At 46.7% G+C, this 24,557-nt stretch overlaps 2 protein-coding genes across 3 annotated transcripts in view; both read left to right on the plus strand.

Annotated features, from left to right (window-relative positions):
* LOC308363514 (transcriptional repressor p66-beta-like) lies at positions 1-21,757 on the plus strand (the record flags this gene model as incomplete). The annotated part of the gene is made up of 3 exons (XM_080836319.1): positions 1-98; positions 13,898-13,971; positions 21,424-21,757. Coding segments are annotated over exons 2-3 (348 nt in total), but the record flags the coding sequence as incomplete, so codon positions are not given.
* A 10-nt stretch (positions 21,758-21,767) lies between these two features.
* The window catches only part of LOC308364084 (transcriptional repressor p66-beta-like), a 10,782-nt gene continuing 7,992 nt past the window's right edge, over positions 21,768-24,557 (plus strand). For both annotated transcript variants that reach the window (XM_080837061.1, XM_080837062.1), the window contains exons 1-4: positions 21,768-21,903; positions 22,109-22,138; positions 22,410-22,539; positions 23,361-23,492. In XM_080837061.1, the coding sequence (XP_080693187.1) occupies positions 21,788-21,903; positions 22,109-22,138; positions 22,410-22,539; positions 23,361-23,492 (408 nt within the window). In that variant the 5' untranslated portion in view covers positions 21,768-21,787. The remainder of the gene's footprint in view (positions 21,904-22,108; positions 22,139-22,409; positions 22,540-23,360; positions 23,493-24,557) is intronic.

The raw sequence follows: 24,557 nt of genomic DNA on the forward strand, positions 1-24,557 counted from the left end.
GCCGGTGCCGGGGACTGGTCGTGAGGAGCTACTGTAGCGCTTCAGGATCGGATAGTGAACCCGGAGCCAGTGGAACCTGAAGGGTAAAGGAGAATCAGGTGAGTCCGAGGATATTAGTGGGGCCTACCCGATCTCGTAAGCGATTTTCAGGTTAGGAACATTGTAATTACGCAATTTTGCATTCTTACGGACGTCCTCAGGATTGCCAACAATCGCGTGCAAGGTTACAGTGTGATTATATGGTTGGATCAATTATGGTGCAAAGCCAGACAATAGCATAGCCGCTTCGGTAGTTCGAATGCTGCGGCTAGGCTAGTAAGCTATCAGTATCCAACAGTTCAGAGTGGCTGGCTAATACTATTAAAACGCTCCGAGAAGCCCTCCTACGTGTTACAACACTCGGAACCCCTTCACGTGTGCGGTGTTTACGTATTTTCTGCAATTTCAAAGAATAATCATAAGAGGTTACAAGGCGAATGCAACATTTTGAATGTCTCAAATCCGTTTCATTGTTTCATCTCGTGTCTCTGGGGGTTAACCCAGATTGGCGGAGAAAGCCTTGCGTCCTCCTGACTGCGAGAAGGCTTCAGTTGCAGCGCAGCGGCACACAATGCAAATATCAAAAATAACTCACGCCTATCACGATTTCCTAACCATACTACTGAGTATTTCACAAACATTAACACCGAATAATACTGATCGAAAGGTAGTTGAAGATGTTTTGGGAATCACTGTTCCGGTTAACTGTTTTTGGGCGCAAGGAGTGAGGCTAGTGCACGGTGAGATGATGGCTGTACAATTAGAGGAAAAAAAGAATCCGAAAATGCATCAGCCATTTACGTAAGTGAGGACGTTCTCTCAACTCCATATGCACGCAAATGGCTGCCCAGCAGTTGACATGCGTGAGAGTGAAATTTAATTCCGACGTGAATGCATGTATTGATTGTAACCAACAGGGAGTCACTGATCAACTCGGAGAGATGACGTTTGGAAAGAAACGCAGATCAATAATATATGCCGTGTATTATTCTTGGTGCGGCAGACGTGTCAGAGCCTAATTTAAAGGCTACCAAAAGTGCTATGACTTGCAAAGTCTGTCGGTCATGTTTTTTTTAATTTTATGGGAGTCAATTGTCTCTAACTTGGCAGCAGAGTAGGCTACTATAACTGGTAGCTTAACTTTATTAAGTCACATTTTCTTTCAAGTTGCACTCGGCCAAGACTCTAGCCTACTCCTGATGAAAATGGACTCTTCAAGATGAATGGATAAGTAATAGAAAAAAATGCAATTAATTTAGAAGGAATAAACTTTGTGATTCGATTTCAGGCAGCCCAAACACAATGCAAGGCAATTAGATAAAACTGACAGATATGAGCAAATCCTGCTTAATATGTAATTATTTGATAATAATTGGTGTATTATATAATATAATAACATATTCAACATATATGAAAAGTAGTCATCGTGACCGTCCTTATACTGCCATTATTTAGGCCTAGTTGATGTGTCTTCTTCAAGCTGTCCTTGTTGCGTTTCTGAAGTAAACTTGAAAACGTGTGACTGCTTGTGTCTTGCACATGAAAAACCCAAGACAGTGGGCAGTTTGCAAAAGTTTTTCCCCCCAGAATCTATGGTATCTTGCAGTGGCGGCGCCAGGGGGGGGCTAGGGGGTGCTAGAGCACCCCCTAGATTGGCCATAGCACCCCCATAGCACCCCCAAGAAAATAATGGTTTATTTAGGCCTATTATTGTTATTTAATTTCATTCTGAGTTCTTAATAAAATGTATTGTGTGATAATAATATTTTAATCACTAAAGAAAATAACAGAAAATAACAGATTGAAATAAACAGATTGTTCACGTAGCACGACACAGACACGTTGCGCGTGAACGTGATTGTTCAATGAGTAGTAGGCTAAGTAACAGTAATCCTCGCGATAGGTCAATTCTAAGTCAAGCGTTCACAAAATAACGAAAATGGATCGGTATTTGATCCGCAAATTTCCTCGAGTTGAATAAGATGTTCAAGAGGAAGAAAAAATGCAAGAGGTATTGGATTCTGATTCTGATGTAGAAGAAGAGGAACGTCCTGGTCCAAGTTAACCCTCACCTCTAATGAGGGCGCTGCTAGCCATGCTGCTAGCACCCTGGGTGACTTAAGCATGAACGCCCAGGATGGTCCGAAGACCAATATTACAAAAATGTTGTGGAAAGCTTGCGCTACACTGCTTGTCAGGGGATCTCACAGCGAGGCCACATTGAAGATGAGGATTCAGCAAACAGGGGTAATGTCCGCGAGTTGCTATCTGTAATTGGAAAATTTGATAAAACCATTCAGAAAAAGTTAGATAACAACCCGTCAAATGCAAAGTATGTGCACCATGACGTGCAGAATGAGATCATCAATGTAATGGCAGAAATGATTAGGAAACAATTAAGGGATGTTTTAAGCATAGTTTTGTGTGCACTTTTTGATCTCTTATTGTGGTTTTGAGTGCCTACTGTTTGGTCTCATTCATGTTAATATACCCTTTTTGAAAGCATTTCTGACTCTTTGCCTGTTTAAGTTAATTCTATCTGATATTCTAATCTGCCGTCTTTAGTTAGAAGTGTATTGAACTTGGTATGTTTAGTTTAATTTGTCGCACATGGTAGTGGTGACCTGTTAGTCATCTGGCGCAAACTTTAATCTACACACTGAAGTAAGTGAAGTATTTGGGATTACGTTATCTATAACATGCTGCATCCATTTTGACCGTCGGAGATGAACGCGGCTTTGTGCGCGTCCGTCAGAAGTAGCCTAATGATAATAATAATACGATCGATTTGAATGACGCTTTTTATGTACCCCAAAGACGCGTTAGAGATCAAACGTGTAAACATATGTGACGATATGGTGGGGAGGTGTTGTAGTAGAGAAAAATGAGACTCATATGCTATCACCCTAATTTCATAGCACCCTCAGTAAAACGCCGAACACCCCCATAGCACCACCAGAAAAAAATCTCTGGCGCCGCCACTGGTATCTTGGTAGCAATTGTATGGAGTAGTGTGTATTCCTTTAAGAGTAAGAGGTGACTGTGATAGAGCGAAGCCCTGCCCTTTGTGAGTTTGCTTGTTTGCAAATGGCACACTTGACCATGTTCTACATTCCACTACACTCTATTGGCCTTCACTCAGCAATGTGATTTCGATTATCTTGCGGTTAGGATACCTCTTGAAATAAAGAAAAAGTCACTGTAGAAGTTAGACTACAGCGTACCTGATCGGAGTTCTCTCTCTATCAATCTCTTTCTCTTTCACACACACACCCACACACACACACACACACACACACACACACACACACACACACATTTTCTCTCTTTCTCTGCATACACCCTCAGGAGGACCTCAACACTTCTTATTGATTCTTATGCTCAAAGCCATTTTCTGTCTAGATCATTCCCTCTTCTCCGCAGACAGAATATTCTTGGGTGGTATTTATTTATTTTGCTTCCCTCTCTTTTTCTTTCTTGCCTTTGCTTTTTTTCTACCCCGTCAGTGCCATTCATTTTATTACTTCAGTGGATGCCTCCCAGCTTATGGGCACCGCCTGTGAAGGGATTTCATGCAGCATGCACACTTTAATTTCCATGGTGCAGCGGCCACCTTATCGCTGGTGACGGGCCAGTCTTGTTAAGCCGCACAAGGCATCCCGATAGGCGTCTCCAGGTGCTTCCCGGGCAGAAACACAGGGACAAAAAAAGTCTCTCATCTCGTCTTATTTTGTTTTTGCTGGAAATATTATTTCTTTGGCAAATTCATTGGGATCCCCCCCCCCCAGGATTGGTCCAGAGGTGACCACTGATTGGGTTTTGAAGGCTGCAGATTGGGGTCAGTCTGAGCACTGGACTTGACTGTGTTTATAGAGCCACACTATTTGGAATTTGCAATTCTTTTCTCTCACTAGTGTTGCGTTTGATTTCCGTGGTAACCTAATATTATCCTTACGCCGTCATTGTTCATAGACATGGAAAAAAAAGCAGAAGTAGCTTTGGTTCCTCTTACAGTTACAAAATGGGACTTCTAGGAATTAAATACACCCCCGCCCTATCCCTGAAGCAGCTTTAGCAGACAAAAAAAAAGTGCCAAGCTCCATAAACATAATACCCTGGTTTCCAAGCACCTGGAGTTTGATCAAATGTTGTAAAAACTTTAGCAATCTCCACTGCATAGTAACAATTTGACAGGGAGCACATTAGATGGAGCAAAAAGACAGTCTTCATATCAGACGTTCTGACGGTGACCTCCTTGACCTTCTGTCGTGATCTTTTGTTCCACATTTTTGTAGAGGAAGGCCAAGCATAATTGGGTCTTGACTGCCCTCATCACCCTGGACATCATGAAGGGTCAGTGAAAACAAAGACCTTTTTTCGAACAGAGCAGTGACTGAAAAAGCGCCCCTCTTTACCACGGAGTGCCTGGTTTGGAGAGGGATTAGGGTCGCCTCGATGCAGGGTTGGGTCAGCTCTTTTCTACTCTGTTCTGTGCTGCCCTCGCTCACACCGATAACATCCATGCTCCCTGGCACGATGCTGACCTCATTTCCTGTCGGTCCTATAGGAAAACAGAGTAATGACCAGCATCATTACCTCAGCCCTTCCAACTAAAAGGCGCTCGTCTCAAAGACTGCAATGCAAATATTGTAACTTCACTGGGCATATGCATTGGGAAAGAAGTTTTAAAGCAACAATGAAATAAAATGTTTTTTTTGTAACAGAGCATCGAGCCAGCCACACCATGGCTCGTTCGTTCACCATAGCAGGTTCAATTGAGTTCATTGTCTTTCGTCATTGCTTTCATCAATCGTAGTTTACCCTAAATGGACATCTGTCCTTAGTGGTGACTGAGTGATCCGTGTGAATAACATCCATTCATTATTGAGGAGGTGAAAGTAGCTCGAGGCATTGTTCACTCTCTTACCCCACTGCACCGCGAGGCATCGGAGTCTCAGACGTCCCCGATCGGTTGTGCAGAGCGCGGCGAAGTGCCTCCTCCCCATGTCTTCCCTATTGGTGAGGGGTGGGGGTGTCCTCCAGTGCCCCGTTAGAATCTCTTCTCATTTTCCTTCCCCTACTCGCGCGAAATTAAGAGATGAATGACTACTGTTTGAGAGGAGAGAAATCAGTATAATTAGCTCTTAATCAGGAAAATTAAGTTTATTTAAAAATCCGCCCAAGTGAAAATCCTTTGAGGGGGAGAGAGGGAGCAGGCTTGCCGGTTGCTGGCATGTGCTACTAATTGATATGTGATGTTAATGAAAGCCTACCAAGTGTGGCGATAAACAAGGGATTCATCTCGCACAGCAAGCAATATAGGAAGACAACGAAGTGTTCGATTGCATTCAATTTACCAACACATGCCGGGATTACATTTGCACATTTTTGCGACACCTTGAGACAGCTTCTAATGCCATTGTGTGTATCAGACAGTGAACACGGTCTGTTACCTCCAACCAAGCTAATACGTTACCTGCAAATAATTTTTCTGCCCTCCTGAAATTGTAACCCCCTCCACACACACCCCTCCCACCCCTTTGGTCTGCCGAGCCCGTGGTGGATGGATGCGCGTGCTCCTCACTGATGGTGCCTGTGTCCTTGAGAGAGGTTGCGCAGAGTACAGTAGGTACACCTACTCATCCTTTGTAGCCCAGGACGCATTGGATTGTTGCTCCCATCAGTTATTGTTACAGGCTTCTCTTTGTAGCTTTTGGTCTGCGTTCGTTTCATTATCAGTAGTTGCAGGAACAAGCTTTTCTATTAAGCTTTAAGTATCATCTAGTGATCCATTAAAGTGAATGATAGTTAGTCATGATTTATATGATTCTCATTCTCTCTGATATCATAGTAATAGACTGGTAATATAATGATAGTAAAAAATATGTAACATGCATGTCATTAATGCAACGAGTGCAAATGGAAGTTGTGTAGTGGTATCTTTCATAGCAAAAGGCAAGATGAAAGCATTGACATGTGCCACCTCAATAAGGGAAACCATACACCAAAAAATACATTCTTAAAAACAATGCCCTCATAGGGAAGTAAAAACCCCCTGGTGATGCCTTGTTTTATTGTCAGTCTGTGTGCGTGCTGACGAATAGGCCTTGTTAACACCTGAATGGGCGACAGTGTTTCGGGGGGCCTCGTGCAAGGCTTATTAAATCCCACGCAGAAACAATCAGCCAGATGAATGGCTCCCTGTGAAGTTTAATTAGCGGGCCTCCCCAACACTTTAGCTTGGATAAACAGCAGCGGGGAACAGCGCGCACGGCATCACAGCTGACGACCACAGCAGCAACCCGAGGGATTCTCCCAGCCTGAGAGGAAGAGGTTACCTGTGATGGTGGTGGTGGTGGTGGTCTGTGTGTCTGACGGAAGTGGAGACGAGGATGAATGAGGACGTATAAGGGGCTGATTAATGATTGTGTGTTCCCAGTCTCGTGGCCCTCCTCAGTTCAAGCAGACCTGTGCTTTTCAGAATGGCTGCATGCATGGGTGAGACCAAAATGTTCAGAACTTTTAATAAATCTAATGTTTTATGTCTGTACAGACTATCGTCCACTTCCTTCAGAAAATGGTTTGTCACTGTAGGTTCTTGTTTTTATTTTTAAAGTTGCCATGTGGGTTGAGAGTAAGCCATAGCTAGAAGTGCTAGTGGTGGACTGGCTTCAGTTGGCCAGGGGAGGCATTCACTTCCTCATATGTGGTGCCAACTGTGATGGGTTGATCTGAAAATGCCTCTTGTGGTGCGGGAGAGGGATCAGAATGGAAGGATGAGTGGAGGGGTGGATAGGGAAGTGAGAAATGAAGAACTTGCAGACGGAGTTATTTAGGGACGGATGAATGACATGGAGAGGTGATGCAGAGTTGGGAGACGTCTGGAGATATTTAGAAGTTCAGCTTGCAAAGGACCCTAGATAGAGACGTCGAGAGAAGAAAAAGGAGTAAATAGAGGAAGATGCATTTGTGTCGGGCCGCCACCTCAACATGGCACTGGCCACTTTGCCGTAGGAACTTTAGACTAATTTCTTGAAGAATATCAAAGAAAATCCTCAACACACTTTGCTCCTTATTTTTAAGGATACCTGATTTCTAGTAACGGAAGTCATCCTCACAAAACCCCACATGCACCCTTTCATGTGCCTCACGCCTTCTGTGAACTCAGGTTGAGAGACACCCAAACAGTCATTACAACAGATGCCTAGGCTATTCTTTTCTAAATGGCAGATCTTCTCTAGTCTAGAGAATCTAGACTGGCAGATCTACTCTAGTTTTTCATGCTGAACTGCTACTTTGCTAGCCTACAAGAGAGTGCACTCTCACATTTGAGGTCATCGAGCATGGCACAGTGGTGCGTTCTTCATATAGGAGTAAGGTTCTATGTCCTATCAAGCTGGAATTATAAATAGTTTGTGTGTGTGTGTGTGTGTGTGTGTGTGTGTGTGTGTGTGTGTCATGTTGGCATCTCCATGACATGGCTTCCTAATTCAGTCTTCTGTCTCTATGATCAGCACCCCGGAGTGAACGCCCCCTTCCTCAACACCCCCCTCCCCCCTCCCACACACACACACACACACACACATACACTTACACACACACACACACACACTCAACCCCCCAACCCTTCTCCTTGCCCTCTCTTGCATGACGACGGGCATGCAGTGGAACAGATTGCTCTTTGCCACCTTGTTTTTTTCCTTTGTCGTCTTCCTCCTTGCCGTCTAGCTTCAGGCCACCATTAAACCAACTCCTGTAGCTGACTCGTTTGGTCCATCACTACACGATCATTAATCTTCTAAAAAAAAAAAGCCCCTGAAACCCGCACTGTGATCAGTGTGGTAACATGCCGAGGACGGCTCGATCCAAGAAATGACTGTTGTTGTTCCTGGTGGTGTTGCATTTAAGATCTTTGTTTTCATAAGCCCATTGCTCTCAGACCTGAGATAGGTGCCTCCACTGGCGTTATCTCGGTTTGATTAAGCGCTGGGTGTTGGACACACTGAAGGGTGGTGCAAGCCAGGCTGTTGTGCCCGGAGACGGATTGTGTAGACGGCAAGTGTGAGGTTTACATTTTTTCTTTCTTTTCCAGGCTCTCGTATCAACGTATGCCTTTGTTTTGTGGTTGTGCCAAACAGTGTGACACGGGGCATTTGGAGCATGTGCTTTGTTGTGTCTCTTTCTCTCTCTCTCTCTCTCACTCTCTTTCTCTCTGTCTCTCTATCTCTTGGTTAAACGCATAGCTCCTGTGCCATACTCTCATACCCTGTGCCATTTTAAAAATCTCCCTGCTACCTCGTTCTCTCCAGATGGCTCAAGTTCCAGCATTTTTTCCTCCATTTTTTTTTCTCTCTCTCTCTCTCTCTCTCTCTCTCTCTGTTTTTTTCATTTTTTTTTGGTTTAAACAACGTATGCCCCACCCTGTGGTCTGAAGTTCCGCAATGAGCCTTTTTGTCAAGGTGCCAGGTTTTGGATTCAGCCTTTCACGAAAAACAAGTAGATTTCCGTCTTTCTGCCCCGAAAGCTCAGGGGCTTGGGCTTCGATCCCCCCCCCCCCCCCCCCCATCGCTTTTGTACCCCTCCCTCCCTCCTACTCTCTCCTCCCTCTCTCTCTCTCTCTCTCTCTCTCTCTCTCCCCCCCCCTGTGTTTGTGTGACGTTCTGACCACTAACGGCTACATATTAAGAGATAATTCCATACCCTGAGGTTACAAACCGGCTTAGACTGGCTTGCATGCATTTTGACTCTGTTGGGTACCCTGGCTTTGAAAAAAAAAAAGATATTGTGACTCCGCTTTTTTTAAAGGAACAGGAGACTAATTCTCACCAAGAATGACAGCAAGTCTTACTGCCATAGCAATTCTTCTAGATACCACGAGCAGAAATGCAAGGCTTATGAAGACAATTTTGACTTTCAGCTGTCAATCAAAAGCAGAGTAACTTGGATCTTAATTTTCCATGTGATTTAAAGGCCACTTTACAGGAGCTGTTGTTTTGTGAAACCCAAGTATAACCCTAGAATTTGAGCTGCTCTCATGATCCTTTGCTCCATCTGTAACCTGACTCACTTGTGGGTGAAAGTCCTTTATCTAAGGAATGAGCAAGGATTTAGAATGTGTAAAATCCTTTGCGGATTAACTGAAACTGTAAAGTGTTTCCCCTGGTCAATTTGTGTAATAATCATAGGTACTTTTTTTTGTATGTCTGTTTTCTTCACTTTCTTTACATCTTCTCTGCTGTTGTTCCCTCTAAGGCACAATCGAATGTGAGTGCCCATACTGAGGAGCTGACATGTTTGTGTGCAAATTGGTCTTTTATCTGCCGTGCAACCTGTGTTGCAAAGGTCCTCCTTCCTGTCTAGATGATATCCTCTCCGTATTCATACTCTTTAAGGTTTACAGTTCATTATTCGCACACACTCTATAATGAGGAAGACATCCTTGTCAACCTTGAGTGCATTTGACATGGGGTTTTCTGCCTAAATGGAGTGACTCATCTTCCCTTTTAAACAATGTCTGCGCTAAGATAAGACCAGCGTATAGACCCATAAAGCGAAGACACAAAGAAAAACACTGAAGGAACATAATGGCTGGTGATGCCAATCTCTGAATGTTAAGAGCAACTGAAGTCTATCACTTTGGTGTTGAGCTCCAAATTTGACAGATTTTCTTTTAACGGTCGTAAATAAGATAGACATCGTTTAATCAATCAAAAGCTGGTGCTAATTTCCATAGATAATCTCCACAGGTAGTTGGGCATTTGTGTGTGTGTGTGTGTGTGTGTGTGTGTGTGTGTGTGTGTGTGTGTGTGTGTGTGTGTGTGTGTGTGTGTGTGTGTGTGTGTGTGTGTGTGTGTGTGTGTGTGTGTGTGTGTGTGTGTGTGTGTGTGTGTGTGTGTGTGTGTGTGTGTGCGCGTGTGTGTTAATTTCAAACAGCGTCTCGTCTCGCTCTGGGTTCTTTGGGGGTTGAAGAAAACAAACCACTGAACTGCAGTGGGATGATGGGAAGGTTTGCATGAGCAGGAGGCCCAAATGCTTCCCGACTGTGGTCCTGTAATGCTAAACTGGAAATCGCTGTCGTTTGCTGTATATTAAACTCTGCTTTTTTTTTTTTTTTTTTTAAATCTCGTGTCTCTTTGTCTCCAACTTCACAGCCCCCTACTGCCCCCCCCCCCCCCCCCCCCCCAGCCCACTTCCTCCCCTTTGCCCCATTCTACTACCCCGTCCTCCCCGCCGCCACCACCAAACGCACCCCCTCTCACCCCTCCCCTCCCCTCCTCCCTCGGGCGACAGCAGAGCAGGAATTGATTAGTGGCAAGGCTTAAAAATAGAAGGGCCCGTTGTCATGGCAACGGCCACAATGAGCTGTTGTCTTGTTTAATGAAGATGGGGTGCTTTAAGTGTTGTGGTTGAAGGGCGAGATCGGAAGCAAGAGAGAGGGAGAGAAAAAAGAGCGTGTGGAGACAGAGGTGGCGATGGTCACCTTGCCAGCCGCCTGTGTCTGGCTGCATTTCCGTGAGGCCCTCCTTGCACCTGCATATCATGGAAACAGATGCAGTGAATTTAGCTTTACTTTCACTTTTTTGTTTGTGTGTGTGTGTGTGTGTGTGTGTGTGTGTGTTGATTATGTTTTGGTGTGTGTGTTTGTGCGTTTGTGCGAGTGTGTATTCTTGAGTGTGTTATGGTGTGTGTCTGTCTACGTGAAACTGCGGTCGCCAGTGTGTATTCACTAGCCTGTGTTAAAGAGGCATTACTTCAGGAGAGTATGCTCTAACCCAAGAGCTGCTACTGAGGTGTGATGCTGCTCCCCTTTGTCACCGCCGCTTCCCTCTCCCCAGTTCCACTAAGCAACTAAATAAAGGGGAAATCAGGTGAAGTGGAGTTTTTATCGCCTTCCTCACAGCACAGTCAGGCTTTATTGACTCCATACCAACATTCTGTTACCCATAACGCCGTTTGCGGTCCGGGCCAACCAATGGCAAGTCTGTTGCCATGGGCACCATCCGCCTAATTGGCCTCATTAGTGTCAGAAACTAGCCGTATGCAAATTTTTGGTTATATTCCCAGCAGCCTCCTCTGTTGCTCGCAGTGAGTAACATACAGCTGGGCTGTCAACGAGTGGGCTGTGTGGAGGATGTTGGTCCAATTAGTGAATTAACCAGTGGGCACAGCCAGTGGTCCCCGTGCCCAGACCTCCCAGTGGCTTTCCATTATTGACAGATCACAGGATGGGATTTTCTGACCGATATTGTTCCTGCATCCGCAAATGTCTTTCGAGGATGTGTTTCGTGTGGGATACACTTCATTTGGTGGAGACAAAATATTTATGGGTCACCCAGAAGGAACCAAATCTAACCTTTTGATATTTCCAAATCTCGGCTTGATATTCACGGTAGTTCAAATCTAGGCTTGATATTCACATCTTGAATGATTTATGTATTATATTTTTGCAAACATTAGGAAATCGCTACATCTAAAAGGAGATAATTTACCCTGCTGTTTCTATTTGATAAGGGTATAAAAAAAACATCCATACACCAATTTGGTACCTCCCAGCATCTTGCAGAGCTAATCACCAAGTTGTTGCCAGTCCCTGCCCTGCCTCGATGTTCCAGTGAATTTGTCAATGCGAGTAATCCCTTTTTTATCAGATTTGAAAACTGATTAGAATACGCCTCTGTTCATCTCCTCTTTGCTTTGCTGTTCACTTCAAGAGAGAGCTTTAACTTGAATTGCCACGACAGGGTTTATGTTGGCGTCTTTAGTGTGATGCGATTTAGGTGTAGAGGAGTTGGAAGGTCCCTGAGAAGATCCTGTTTGTTGTTTGTTTTTATACTATGTGAACTGGTGTAAATCAGTCTGTTTGTGTAAACGGTGTTGATTCTGGGAGAGTGGTGCAGATGGTGTCATCTTCATTCAGTAGCCGTACAGTCTAGTGATACGAATGGAAAGCCAGGCTGAAGTTTATTATTCACTGTCAAGATGGGCAGGGTGGCGTCTAATGGACACAAAGGAAATGAGCTGACCACAGCGCATACTCAGCCTCAGATGAACCCCCCGACAACTCTATGGTGACCGGCAGCAGTGACTATGGGGAAATTCCTTTTTCATCTCTCATAGGCTTGGCGTGTGATTTGCATGTCCCGCTAACATCTGAAGCAAACGGCCAAATCATTTGACGACCATTTTGTAATTGCTCTCGGCGTAAAGAGCAAACACATGACAAGCTGTGTGTGTGTGTGTGTGTGTGTGTGTGTGTGTGTGTGTGTGTGTGTGCGCAGAGCGGAGTGGAGTGGAGGGGAAATAAGCTCCAAGATGGAGGCGGGCAGGTTCCATGCAGGGTAGCTCCGATCTGCATGGGGGCTCAGTCAGTCACCTGCTGTACATCTCCCACGGAGCAACGAGTTCAGAAATGGCTACGGTATGAGATCATCCAGCCGGTGTCTGCCGCCAAAGTCATATTTCTACTTTATGTGACCCTTGGGACTGTCTCGCACACACATACAGGCACTGGCTGGTGCCTTGGCCTGTGTGTGGATGTATGTTTGTATCGGGTGTAAGTACACTTGACAGCTCAAGGAACCTTGGGTTGATGGTGTTAGCAGCACTACTCCAACATTTGATAATGACACAGGATTAACTGTAGTATTTGGTGACACCCGATATATATTAGCCTTGGACATCGCGGGTAAATATGGTCCTTGATGGATATTGGTCAAAACGTGACTCACTCTGTGGATGCATTAGAAGCCTTCATTTAGTGTGAGATGGTGTTTGGCTGCTCTGGTTGTCATGATTTGGGAAGTGGGTGCGGGGTGAGCGGTCATGGTGTCCCTGTGTCCTGTCGGCACTTTTGGCAGCCAGATGTGCTCCTGAAAATCAAATAATTCAGTGTCCTTTTTTTTTGCCAAACCCTTGACAAATATGAGCACATTTGAAGAGATCCCATTACAAAGCCGTGTTCATTGGGCTCATGGTAAACTGGTTTCCTCTGAATCTTGTAGACCTTTTGGCTACCTTGACTTTGAACGCGTGGACAGTAAAATTACACGTTTGACAATCTCCAGTTTGTTTTTCAGCCCTGGCCTCGGCCTTCAAATGAAAGGTTTTTATGCGGTTCGTTATTGATTCAAACAACCACTAATGTCTGTGTCCCCTCCAGTCTATAAAAGACTGTGGATTTTATTGGGTTCAGAGATACACGGCCAAGCCTGTGGCCTGCGGGCCAGTGTAAGGTCGTGGACGCTGAAACTCGTGATCTATTAAAAACGTCATCTGAAAGACTCATTGGTGATAAAAAAAAAAAATCCCTATCAACCATCACCATTAGGTACTTAAGGAGCCTATTACCTAGACAAAATCTTACTTTGCAAAATTTAAAAATCCAAAGTGTGCACAATATTTCTTGACGAGTCTATCATAATAGATTAATTAATCACCCTCACACGCTAATTTGATGGCTAATTAGCTGCCATGTAATGGGGCCTGCTAATCACGCGAAAGGCTAGGAGGGCATCTCTGAATTTTATGTCCCACATTCCCCCTCCATTAAAAAAAAAAAAAAAAAACGCCCAACGTCTGGTGGGTCCCTTCCCTCTCTCCCTCCCACCCTCCACAAGCGACAGTCACCCTACACGACCCTTAAACCAATCCAGCGCATAACAACTCCAAACTAGGTTACTGCCTCAAAGCTCACCAATTACCATAAATTACATCCATCCATTGCTATCTGTGATGATCGTCTGTGGATAACAAGACGGCTTTTAAGATTTATGGAATGATAACGATGCTCAGCGTCCCAGACTTGGCAGGGGACTCAGTCTTTATGTGAGTTTTTTTTTTTGTTGTTCTTTTTTTAAAGGGCGGGCACACACCTGGCAGAGACAGCGGCATCCATTTTGAGACCGCACAGAGGCATCGGATGCAGAGAAGGGGGTAAGAGATGCTTGGTTGTTGGAGCGGAGAGGGGGATCCGATCAGCCAGGATGGTTGGTTGGATGGGGAGCAGCCGGTTTTGGGAGATGGCCAGGGCTTGGGGGCGGGCGGTGCTGTGAGAGGGGATGGGGCGCAGTTTCACTCCCATCTTTCCCCTGTTCATATTCAGAAGCAAATGATACCCTGATTGTCTTGCCTGAAAGAACAGGGGTTAAGTATTTGTGTGTGTGTGTCAGTGTGTGTGTGTGTGTGTGTGTGTGTGTGTGTGTCAGTGTGTGTGTGTGTGTGTGTGTGTGTGTGTGTGTGTGTGTGTGTGTGTGGTAATAATCAGGCTCCCTTCGTGATGCAGTGGCACGAGCCCATTGGTGTGTGTGTGTGTGTGTGTGTGTGTGTGTGTGTGTGAGTGTGTGTGTGTGTGTGTGTGTGTGTGTGAGGGAGAGATTGGAGCACAGAAAGAGAGAGGGAGTTTACGGAGTTGCGTCAGCCAAATGAATTGTCATGATGCAGATCATGCGTGAAATGAGCTGTGGATCCCCGGATTCCGCTGCACGACTGCAGAGTGGCAAATGGCCTTATTATCACCACTATCCTCTCTCTCTCTCTCTCTCTCTCTCTCGCTTGCCCTGTCCTTCTGCCCCTGTCTCTTCAACAGGACTTGTCCTTTGGCCCTGATCACTAAACTCCCTCCAAAACCGTAAGCCTACGCCAGTGTGAAACACTGGACTGCCCTGATTTGTGAACACATGTGTGCGTGTGTATGTGCGCACTTGTATTTGTGTGTTTGTGGGATATGACGGGGTCTGAGGGCATGTAGGAGTAATGGTGAGGGAGGACATTTTTGTGCGGGCAGGGATCTGATGGACGGGCAGTAGAGAGAGGGAGCGAGGCGGCGAATAAAGAAAATGGTGAACGGGCTCTGTGGGGGAGGGGCACGGAGGAGGAGGGGGGGGGGGGGGAATTAAGGGTTGGCATTATGACAGGGTAGCGTGTCAGAGGGATAGATGGAGAGAGAGAGAGAGAGAGAGAGAGAGAGAGAGAGAGAGATGGTGTTGTCTTTTTTTTTTTTTTTTCTGCTCATCTCTCCTCTTCATCCTCAATCCACCCCCCCCCCCCACACACACACAAACACACACGCACACACACACACACACTCAACACTGTGACACACACACTCTCACATGCATTTACACATTCATATACACTGTTTTTTTCTGCATTGAGCCCCCCTCCCAGCCACAGAAAAAAACTCACATTAATTATGAAGTAAGCAGAGAGCAGAGTGCGTACCAGCACATACCTTGAAAGGGGCCCCCAGAAAGCGAGCATGTGTGTTTATTTTTACAGCAAGGGGGAGGGGGGGATTCAGAGGAAAAAAAAAAAGAGGAATACTTTTTTTGGAAAGGGGGAGGAGTGAATGATAAGGGAGGGGTCTCTTACACAGCTTTGTGGTGTGGCACAGCTGTAGTAGAATTGCGAGGTGGGAGGGGGGCGTGTGTGTGTGTGTGTGTGTGTGTGTGTGTGTGTGTGTGTGTGTGTGGGACAAGGGGTGTTACAATAGAACCTCTTATATTGGTATGGGCCATGAAACCACACAGTTTTTTTTCCTTCCTTCGTTCTCTCGCTCGTTTTCTCTCTCCGTCAACAAGGCCTCCCAATCCCTCTTTCTTGTCACCTCCGTCTGTGGAGGCAGAGACATCATTACACACACCGATTGCGCGCATGCGTGTGTGTGTGTGTGTGTGTGTGAGGTGAGTGTATGTTTGTGTATGTGCGCACGATGTGTATCAATGGCAGCCATTCGCTCCCAACCCTGCAGAGTGTTAAAGGAGCCACAGGCTCACTGGCATTCCGAATCCGACTACGGATCCCACCAAAACGATCCCAAATCAACCGATCCCTGTCCCCTCTGTCCTCATGTCTCCCTCCTTTTTTATGTTGCCCTCTCCGCCTCGTGCTCTGTCTGTCTTTCTCTCCCTTTCTCTCCCTTTCTCTCCCTTTCTTTTCATCTCCCTGAGCTGCTGCTGCTTTGCTTGGCAAAGTGCCCAAAGCTATGAGTCTGTCATGGAGTGCGTGTGTGCAGGTCTTCGAGCGAAGGAGGGAAAGAAAAAGAAAGAGAGGGGGGGGGAAGGAGGAAGGGCTGGGGAGGGTTGGAAGGAGGAAGGGCTGGGGAGGGGGGGGCGTTTAGATGCGGGGAGGTGGGTGTTGTAAGGGAGGAGTGGGTTAAGAAGAGAGTCTGGATTTTGTAGCAGCTGACTGAAACAGTCATTATATTATGTAAAGGGAGGGGGGGGGGGGGGGTTGAGGATAGGAAAGCAGCAAGGGGGGGGGGGGTTGATAGGTGAAGGGGGGGTGAGTTTGGGGGACTGACGCGCACCACATGGCAGTGCTGATTGGCTCCTCTGTTCCATTGTTGGTTCCCTCTCCGGCTCTGTCGCTCACACACTCTCTTGTTTCCTCTCTCACTCCCCCCCCCCCCCCCCCCCCTCTCTCTCTGTCTCTCCCTCTCAATCTCTCTTTTTCTCTCAGTCTCTCAATCTCACTCTCGTACAGCGCTGGGTGGCTCGGTGTCAGAGCTGTTTCATTGACTGATTTCATGCGTTTCTCTTTGTGCCCATTTTTTTCTGTGACTGTCTGCATTGGGGCTCAGGGAAGACCTCAGAGCCATGGAGGTCCTTAAAGGCAATGTTCATCTGATCTGAGGCCCCCAGCATACATCTTCATGTTGTTTTTTCACACCCAGTCAAACAACTGGTCCAATTTGGTTTTGATTTAGATTCGCTTCAGATTCTCAGCCAGCCACAATAATACTGCAGTAGGTGTGGAGAGTCCACATATTTAGATGCGGCAGAATGACGGCAGTAAGCAATCAACAAAATAACATCTTTGAGACATCACGGTTGGCAACAGAGCCAGTAATAAGTACTGTGAGCTGTGTGCTAGTGTGGGATAACTAAGGGATGTGATTAAACAATCAAGGGACCAATTACATCTCAAGCTAAATCCTAATTAAGGACGCTTAGCGCAACAATGACATGCCAATCATGGGAGACAAGGGTCACTTGCAGATATGTAATCAGATTTTTGGGAGCTCTGAAAACATGTTGTGCTAACCGCTCAGAGGTGAGGGAGGTGAGGGGAGAGGAAAGACAGGAAGTGATTTGGAGCCTTGGATCGGTAGTCGTCATGGGAGTGCAGTTGTCATGGGTGATGTCACAATATCGCAATGACGGACTACATCAGTTCCTCATCTCACACTTTGTTTGTCAACAAAGAACGGAGTTACGGCATCACCAGTGTGCAACAGTATTTCATTGTAAATAGACAATTGTTTGTTTGTGTGTTTGTAAAAACAATTGGCTAAATTTCAATTGTGGTAGATAATAATAGAGCTATCCATCAAATGTATGTTTGAACATGGTTAGCCTATATGTTTCTATAGACAGTCTCAATATGGTCCAAAGGTTAGATCGGGAGATCCACTTTGTGTTCTTGATTCTGGACACATTTTTGTTTGTGTGTGGACACAGGTTTGTGTGCAGATATTTCTGAGTGCAGATGCTGATGAAATAACTCTCCTTTCTTGCTCCCCTATCGTATATAGTCCTGAATGTCCAATATGGCTGCACAGGACCACATTATGACTTATGAGCTTGTGAGCTAGCCAACAACCACCTTGTTTTGTTTTGAGCTGTATCCCTTTTTCGTAATTACAACCAGTTTTTATATTTTAATATGGGGAGCAAGTGTAACATTAGATCAACAGCAACTGTAGTCAGTAAGGGTGTGTGTGTGTGTGTTTGTGTACGTGTCTTCATGTATGTTCACATGTGTGAGTGCACACAGCTTGTATGTTTGGATGTGCTTGTGTGTCTGTACCTATGTGAGAGATTAGCTCTTTTTTTCCCCTCACAAGCAGTCTCTTTGTGTGTGTTTGTATGTGTGTGTGTGTGGGGGTACGTCTGTGTGTGTGATTGCGTGGTCTCTCCCCTGTGGTCTTGCGGCGGCTTTGGTGCAGCACACACACACACACACACACACACACACACACACACACACACACCAAACCCCTCCCTGCACAAAGAGGCCTCGTTTGTCATCCTCTAGATGAGACGGAGATTGTCTTTTTCTCTCCCGTGTGGGGAATGAGAATTCAGCCCTAATTGCGCTGGCCATTCGTTCAGATGGTGACTTCACCACTAGGGAGGCAGGCCACAGGACTCGGCCACAAAATGGAAGGTGTGCAAGACGAACTAAAGACATTGTGGTGTGTAGTAGCCTATTTGTTTACAAAAGCACAGATGGCTTGTTTTGTCTGTGGGTCTTTTGTTTTTGTGTGTGTGTGTTGGTGGTGCTGTGTTTTATTGTCTGTCTTTTCTCTCACATTCTTCGTTTTTATTTTCATCGGAGACGGTACGCATGTGAAATGGTTGTGTCCGTAACAGTGAATCCGTGTTTTGCTAGATTGATCCTGTTCCAGCCTAATTCCTGGAACTCCGTACTGATGCGATTCCTGTGAATCTGTCGCTCAAAAATCTTTCACCGTTTCGTTTCTGAGAAGCAGCCTTTTTTTAAGATGTTGGAGTGTGTGTAGACAGAGAGTGTAATTGAGAGAAAAAAAGTGTGTGTGTGTGTGTGTGTGTGTGTGTGTGGTGGGGGATAATTAATACCACTCCATATTTAAAAAAAAAAAAAAAAAGACAGATGTGACAGATTCTCTGTAATGGTCCTAGCATGACTGTAATCTCTAGTCCACGAGCTGCGGTAGTGTGGCAGGCAATGGAGACATCACCGATGCTTGGTGCTTGGTGTGAACACTGCTGCGGACGGTGCTTATTCCCTTCCCAGGGCAGGGCTGGCCCTCTGCTCCGGCTCCTGCTCCTGCTCCGTGCTGCTCCTCAGAATACAAATGCACCGGGCTGATAAGGAGCCTCCACAGCACAGACAAAAGCGTAAGCGCTCAGGCCATCCATTCTGTTGTTTTTTTGTGTGCGTGGGTACGCGTGTGAGTGAGAATTTGTGTGTGTGTGTGTGTGTGTGTGTGTGTGTTTGTGTCTGTGTCTGTGTCTGTGTCTGTGTCTGTGTCTGTGTCTGTGTCTGTGTCTGTGTCTGTGTGTCTGTGTGCGCACGTATGCGTGTGCGTGTGCGTGAGTTAGAGACAAAGGGAGTGAGTGTGAGCAATGCTCTGTGTGCCCCTATGCATGAATGTAGGTATGTATGAGAATTTTAGAGTGTGTTACATTTGGTGTATGCGGTGGTTTTTTTTTTAAATTGTGTGTGCGCCCCATCCCCCCACCCCCCACTCTGCGTGTGTGTGTGTCTCCTCCCCGTTCACAGCTGACATTAACATGCGTCTTGGGTTATCCGATAACAAGTAGACATTCGGAGGTGATCTGGGCCGCATATGGCCAGCTCCCTTTAGCAGCGTGTACGCAAATGTGCCCAGGGCCACAATGAAGGACTTCCTACTCAACTGACTTCCTCTCCTAGGAGTACTCCTAGCTGGCTTTGTCCACATTACCAAACTATTTTGCGCTTTTAAATTAACAGTAATCCAGATTTATTTTGAATATCAGAGAATCCGACCACCAGCCTTTATTTAGTAAACAGAAGGGCAGATCGCCTATATAAAGATGGGTGTTGTGTGTAACTGGAGTGTGTTCTCCCTCCCTCTCGTGGCAATGAAGGGTCCGCCCAAGCATGGCTAACCCAGAGAGACGAGCACACTCGTTCACATGACTGTTTAGATCCCTCGTACGTGACACATGGCAAGCACACAGCCAACCTCAAAGCATGCGCACACACTTCACCTCACGGACACTTGAACACACATGAACCCCCCACACACACACATAGACACAGACACACCAACACCACCACCCACACCCCCCATCCCCCATCCTTAACCCAGACCAGTTTAAATGCAACTGCGCATACCACTGCGTGACACATGCTATCTCAATCTCAAACACACACACACACACACTCGCACACTCACACATGATTAAAATTGATACTGGGCCTCCCTCGTCTCCCACGCGAACGCTCAACAATGTTTGTTGTCGTCTCCTTAGAGGCCTGGCAGATGCCATTTATTAATGTCCGACCATGGGCTGGACTGCAGTTCCACAGATGTTGAAGGACACACACTAACACACACACACACACACACACACACACACACACACACACACCAATTGAGCATTGTCATTGGCTCTGTTACACTCCCCATCTCCAGAACCAGTGGCCCAGGGTGCAAGCTTGAGCGCTCGTGTCACAGCAGATGCACTGGGTCAGCGCCGATGGAAAGCTTATCTCTCCAGCTGGGAGGAGGAGGAGGAGGAGGAGGAGGAATGACAGCCAGACACACAAACACTCCCCCCCACCAACACGACTGACAAGAACCTAGATGCTTGGTCTCACCTGATGGAACAATCAATGCTGAAGGCACGGCAACCAGGATACAAGATGGAGGCACACTTTGTCTGTGTGTTTGTGCGCGTGTGTGTTTTGTTTGCGGCTATTGCTTGTGGCCATTTCCGTGTGCCTGTGGAAACTCTATATACATTATACATCTATTTTCGCTCATGAATATATGTCTTTATGTACAAACACGTACATGCGTGTTGGTGTGTTCGTTTGAGCATATAACGTGCATGCAGTCATTTGACTGTTCCGCTTCATAGACACACTCGTGAAAGATTTAATTAGACTGAGGGCTTTGAATTTTCAGTCAACTCAACCCCTCGGCCAGATGTACAAAACACTCACTCTTCTTAAAATGGCCCTCATGTGACCCCTATTATAGGGATAGCAGGCTATCTGTCAAAAAAAATGCCCTTAAAAAAATATCACATCCTGCAACAAACCTCTTTGCCCTCACTGACCCTGGCTCTCCGATTGGCAGGTAAACATGAGGGTGACACTCATTCAAGCGATATTTTTTTTGTTGTGTCAGTTGGGTACTTTGTCTTGCCGTGAACTGTGATGACATCGGTATGCATGACAGGCATATTTAATCAATTAGGCCAGGCATTAAAGGGATGGGTGCATGTCCGCATACGGCAGCCATGGCGATGGGAGTTCACCGTGGCCGCTCGGCAGTGAGGAAGGGCCCCGTCCCTGCGGCAGCTGGTCTGCTTTGTCTAGCCGCGCGGCCGGCCGGTGCAGCCGTTTCACTTGGGTGAGATCGGGGCATGGGGTTTGAATGGATCCAGATGGATGATGTTAAATGCTCTAGGTTGATTTCTGTATATGCTATGCTACATGACAGCCAGCTCATGGTCTCATTCCCTCTCTTTCTCCCTTTCGCTCTCTTTCCCACCTGCTTTGTTTTTCCTCTTATCCTTTCTTTTTCATTATCTTTCTTTCTCTCCTTCTGTCCCTTCTCTCTCTCCCTCTCATCCCCACTTTCTCCCCATCATTCTTTCTCTCTCCTCTCTCCCCCCTATGCAGGATGGAGCGGATGAGTGAGGAGGCTCTGAGGCTGAACCTGCTCAAGCGGGGCCTGGAGGGGCCGGACGAGCGGGTCGAGGAGGCGCTGGCCAAGCGCCTCAAGATGGAGGGCCACGAGGCCATGGAGCGCCTCAAGATGCTGGCCCTGCTCAAGCGCAAGGACCTGGCCGCCCTGGAGGGGGCACTGGGTGGCGGAGGAGACGGCAAGGGCCCCAGCGGGAGCCACCAGGCACTGCTGGGAGCCGCGGCGGCAGCGGCCGCCTACGAAGAGAAGCTGAACGGGAGCCTACGAGGTGGCGGTGGCGGAGGCGGAGGAGGTGGTGGTGGAGGAGGAGGAGGGCTGGGCGGAGGTGGAGTGGGGCACATGGCTGGAGTGCACATGCCGCACGTCGGACACATGGGGCTGCACTCCGGACCCGGGAAGAACGGGAAGGAGAATATGCTGGACGAGATGCCAGTGGACATGAGCGCCCGGCGGAGGTGAGGACCACTAGACACAGGATGAGGGGGGGGTCGTGGTGTGTGTGTGTGTGTGTGTGTGTGTGTGTGTGTGTGTGTGTGTGTGTGTGTGTGTGTGTGTGTGTGTGTGTGTGTGTGATGACGACAAGGGGAACCCATAGACCATGTGTGATGTTTTGTTAGAGGAATTGCAGAACACAGAAAAAGTATTTTTCCTCTCTTTCAGCGCCATGAGTGAGCTGTGCTATAGTTACAGGTGGGTCTGAGTATGTTGCTTTGAGCGAATCTAAATGCACTTTATTTACCAACATTTAACTTTCCTCAACATTTTAAAATGCTTTCAAAATGTTATTGTTTTAATTTGACCTGAACCCATTGTATGAAATTGGTGTGACTCCTAACCTAACCTAAGCAGCCTGAAAGCCTCTTGGCTCTAGCCGTCAGATTGGGGAAACTTTCCCCACTATTTGGCCCCCTTCTGACCGTCCCCTCACACCCCCCTCTCTCTCCCTCCCCCTTGTCCTCAGTGAGCGGGACCACAAGCGCCGCACCCCGTCCCCAGACGTCATCGTCCTGTCGGACAACGAGGCGTCCAGCCCCCGGGGGAGCCCTCCGCCCGAGGACAGGCACAAGCACGTCAACCTGGAGTTGTTCAAGGTACACCGAGGAGACATGAAACTGCCCCAACCCCCTCCACCACCACCACACCACAACCCCCCCTCTCTCTGAAACATGCTCTCTCTGGAGTACTCTACAGAGGATGGACAAGCACCATGTGTCCTCTGTGGACAGTATATATGCATGTCTGTGATGGTCATCATGAGCCAGATGTTTAAGTAATTTGAGGAGGACTTCATCACAGGGTTCTTCATGACAGCCCCTCGCTTGTGAATGTTTTCTGAACTTTTGGTGGCTCTGAACATACTAGTCTTATTCTTTCGACGAGTGACCTTTTTGACCTTGCTGCGTGTGACTGGGACATGTAAGCAGTAGTTTTGAATGGCTTGAGGCACATGTGTTTAAAAAAAAACCTCTGGGCCTACCAGTTCATACCGTGACAAGTAATCTCAGAGTCCACGGCAATGAGGAGTCCACGGCAATTCATTTTTAAAATCTATTTCTCCGTATGGATGGAGACAATGCGTGCATGTGTCAGGCAAGGTGCTCTCTAAGACACGACACTGTGTGAGAGAGAGATTCAGGCACGTTGGTGAAGAATAGTGAGAGAAGAACCATGAAGATTAAAAGCATAATTTTAAAAACTAAGGGAAGGATACAAGAATCAGAATAATGTAGATGTGACCACTCTATAGGGGGGGCTCTGTAGGAGTATATGTTTGAATAAGATGCATTGCTCTGTGAGGCTTGTATATTTCCCCCAATTAGGCACCGCCTTAAAAGTGATCTCTTTGTGTGTGTGTGTGTGTGTGTGTGTGTGTGTGTGTGTGTGTGTGTGTGTGCGCGTGTGTGTGTGTCAGGGGAAGACGGGCGAGGAGCGTCAACAGATGATCAAGGCCCTGAGGGAGGAGCTGCGTCTGGAGGAGGCTCGGCTTGTGCTGCTCAAGAAGCTCCGCCAGAGCCAGATGCAGAAGGAGAACGTGGTCCAGAAGGTCAGTCACACACACACACACACACACACCCATAACGGCTCCTCTCACACCACTGTCTCCACTCATGGGCCACCATCTTTGTCACCTCTCCCCTCTTACAGAGAGATGTGAATCTCAAAGGACTGGCTTGGTTAAAGGGTTCATGAATGGGAAGTCATAAGACTTGAGTAATGCCCCCAACAGGAAGGCCAGGGGTGTTAACACTAACTCAAGTTACCCCTGTGCACATACCCATGTTTTCCTCTCTCACCATCAGTATCATCACCATCAAATCTCTATACTCCCAACTACCCTTTCTCATGCCCGCTCTTCTGCCAGTGTAATATCATTGCTATTCCTTGAAGGTGCACTCGCCTTCATTCCATCATAAGAAAAAAAAGAAAGATAGTGGACCGGCTTTAGGCTTGAATACGAGATGGAGAAAGTCTAAAAACATCTCGCCGCATTGAGAATTTTTTTTCATTTTTTTTGTCAAGGGCAGTCTGGCTTTTTCAAATGAGTTCACAAGCTGTCACTGTTGCTGAAGAGGTGCTAGTCGTAACTAGACTTGGGGAAAAAATAGCTATGCTTGAAAATTAGTTTCTTAAGTTCACTGCTGGTAGTTGGAAAGGCTCCTTATCATTCATTATTATCACCAGTATCAGTAGTTACCGACCTATATAAACCTTTTACTACGCCTCAATAATTTATTATTGCCCGTGTCCGTCAAGTCGGTCCCCCCTTATAACCCCCACCTCATCCCATGCAACTCCATATTATCCCTATCATCAATCTTCACCCGCAGATACCCAACTAACCCAATGTCTTAACACCCTGTTATCTGCCCCTGCAAATCCCTAAATGACCCTTTTAACCCCCCTTACATCCTTATTATCACACTTTCACGCCCTCCTCTGAAGGTCCCCCTCCATGCCCCAACCCCATGCCCCGTGCTAAGCAGACGTTGAAAAGAGCGTATTGTGCTTTACAGGCGTATCGCGGCCTCCTAATTAGCCGGGCACAGATCCTCACCTGAAGCCTGGGCCATGGTCCGTACCTGGCCGGAATACTAAGTGCTTCATTACA

This window comes from Sprattus sprattus (genome assembly GCF_963457725.1).
Source record: "Sprattus sprattus genome assembly, chromosome: 4".
Classification (NCBI taxonomy): domain Eukaryota; kingdom Metazoa; phylum Chordata; class Actinopteri; order Clupeiformes; family Clupeidae; genus Sprattus; species Sprattus sprattus.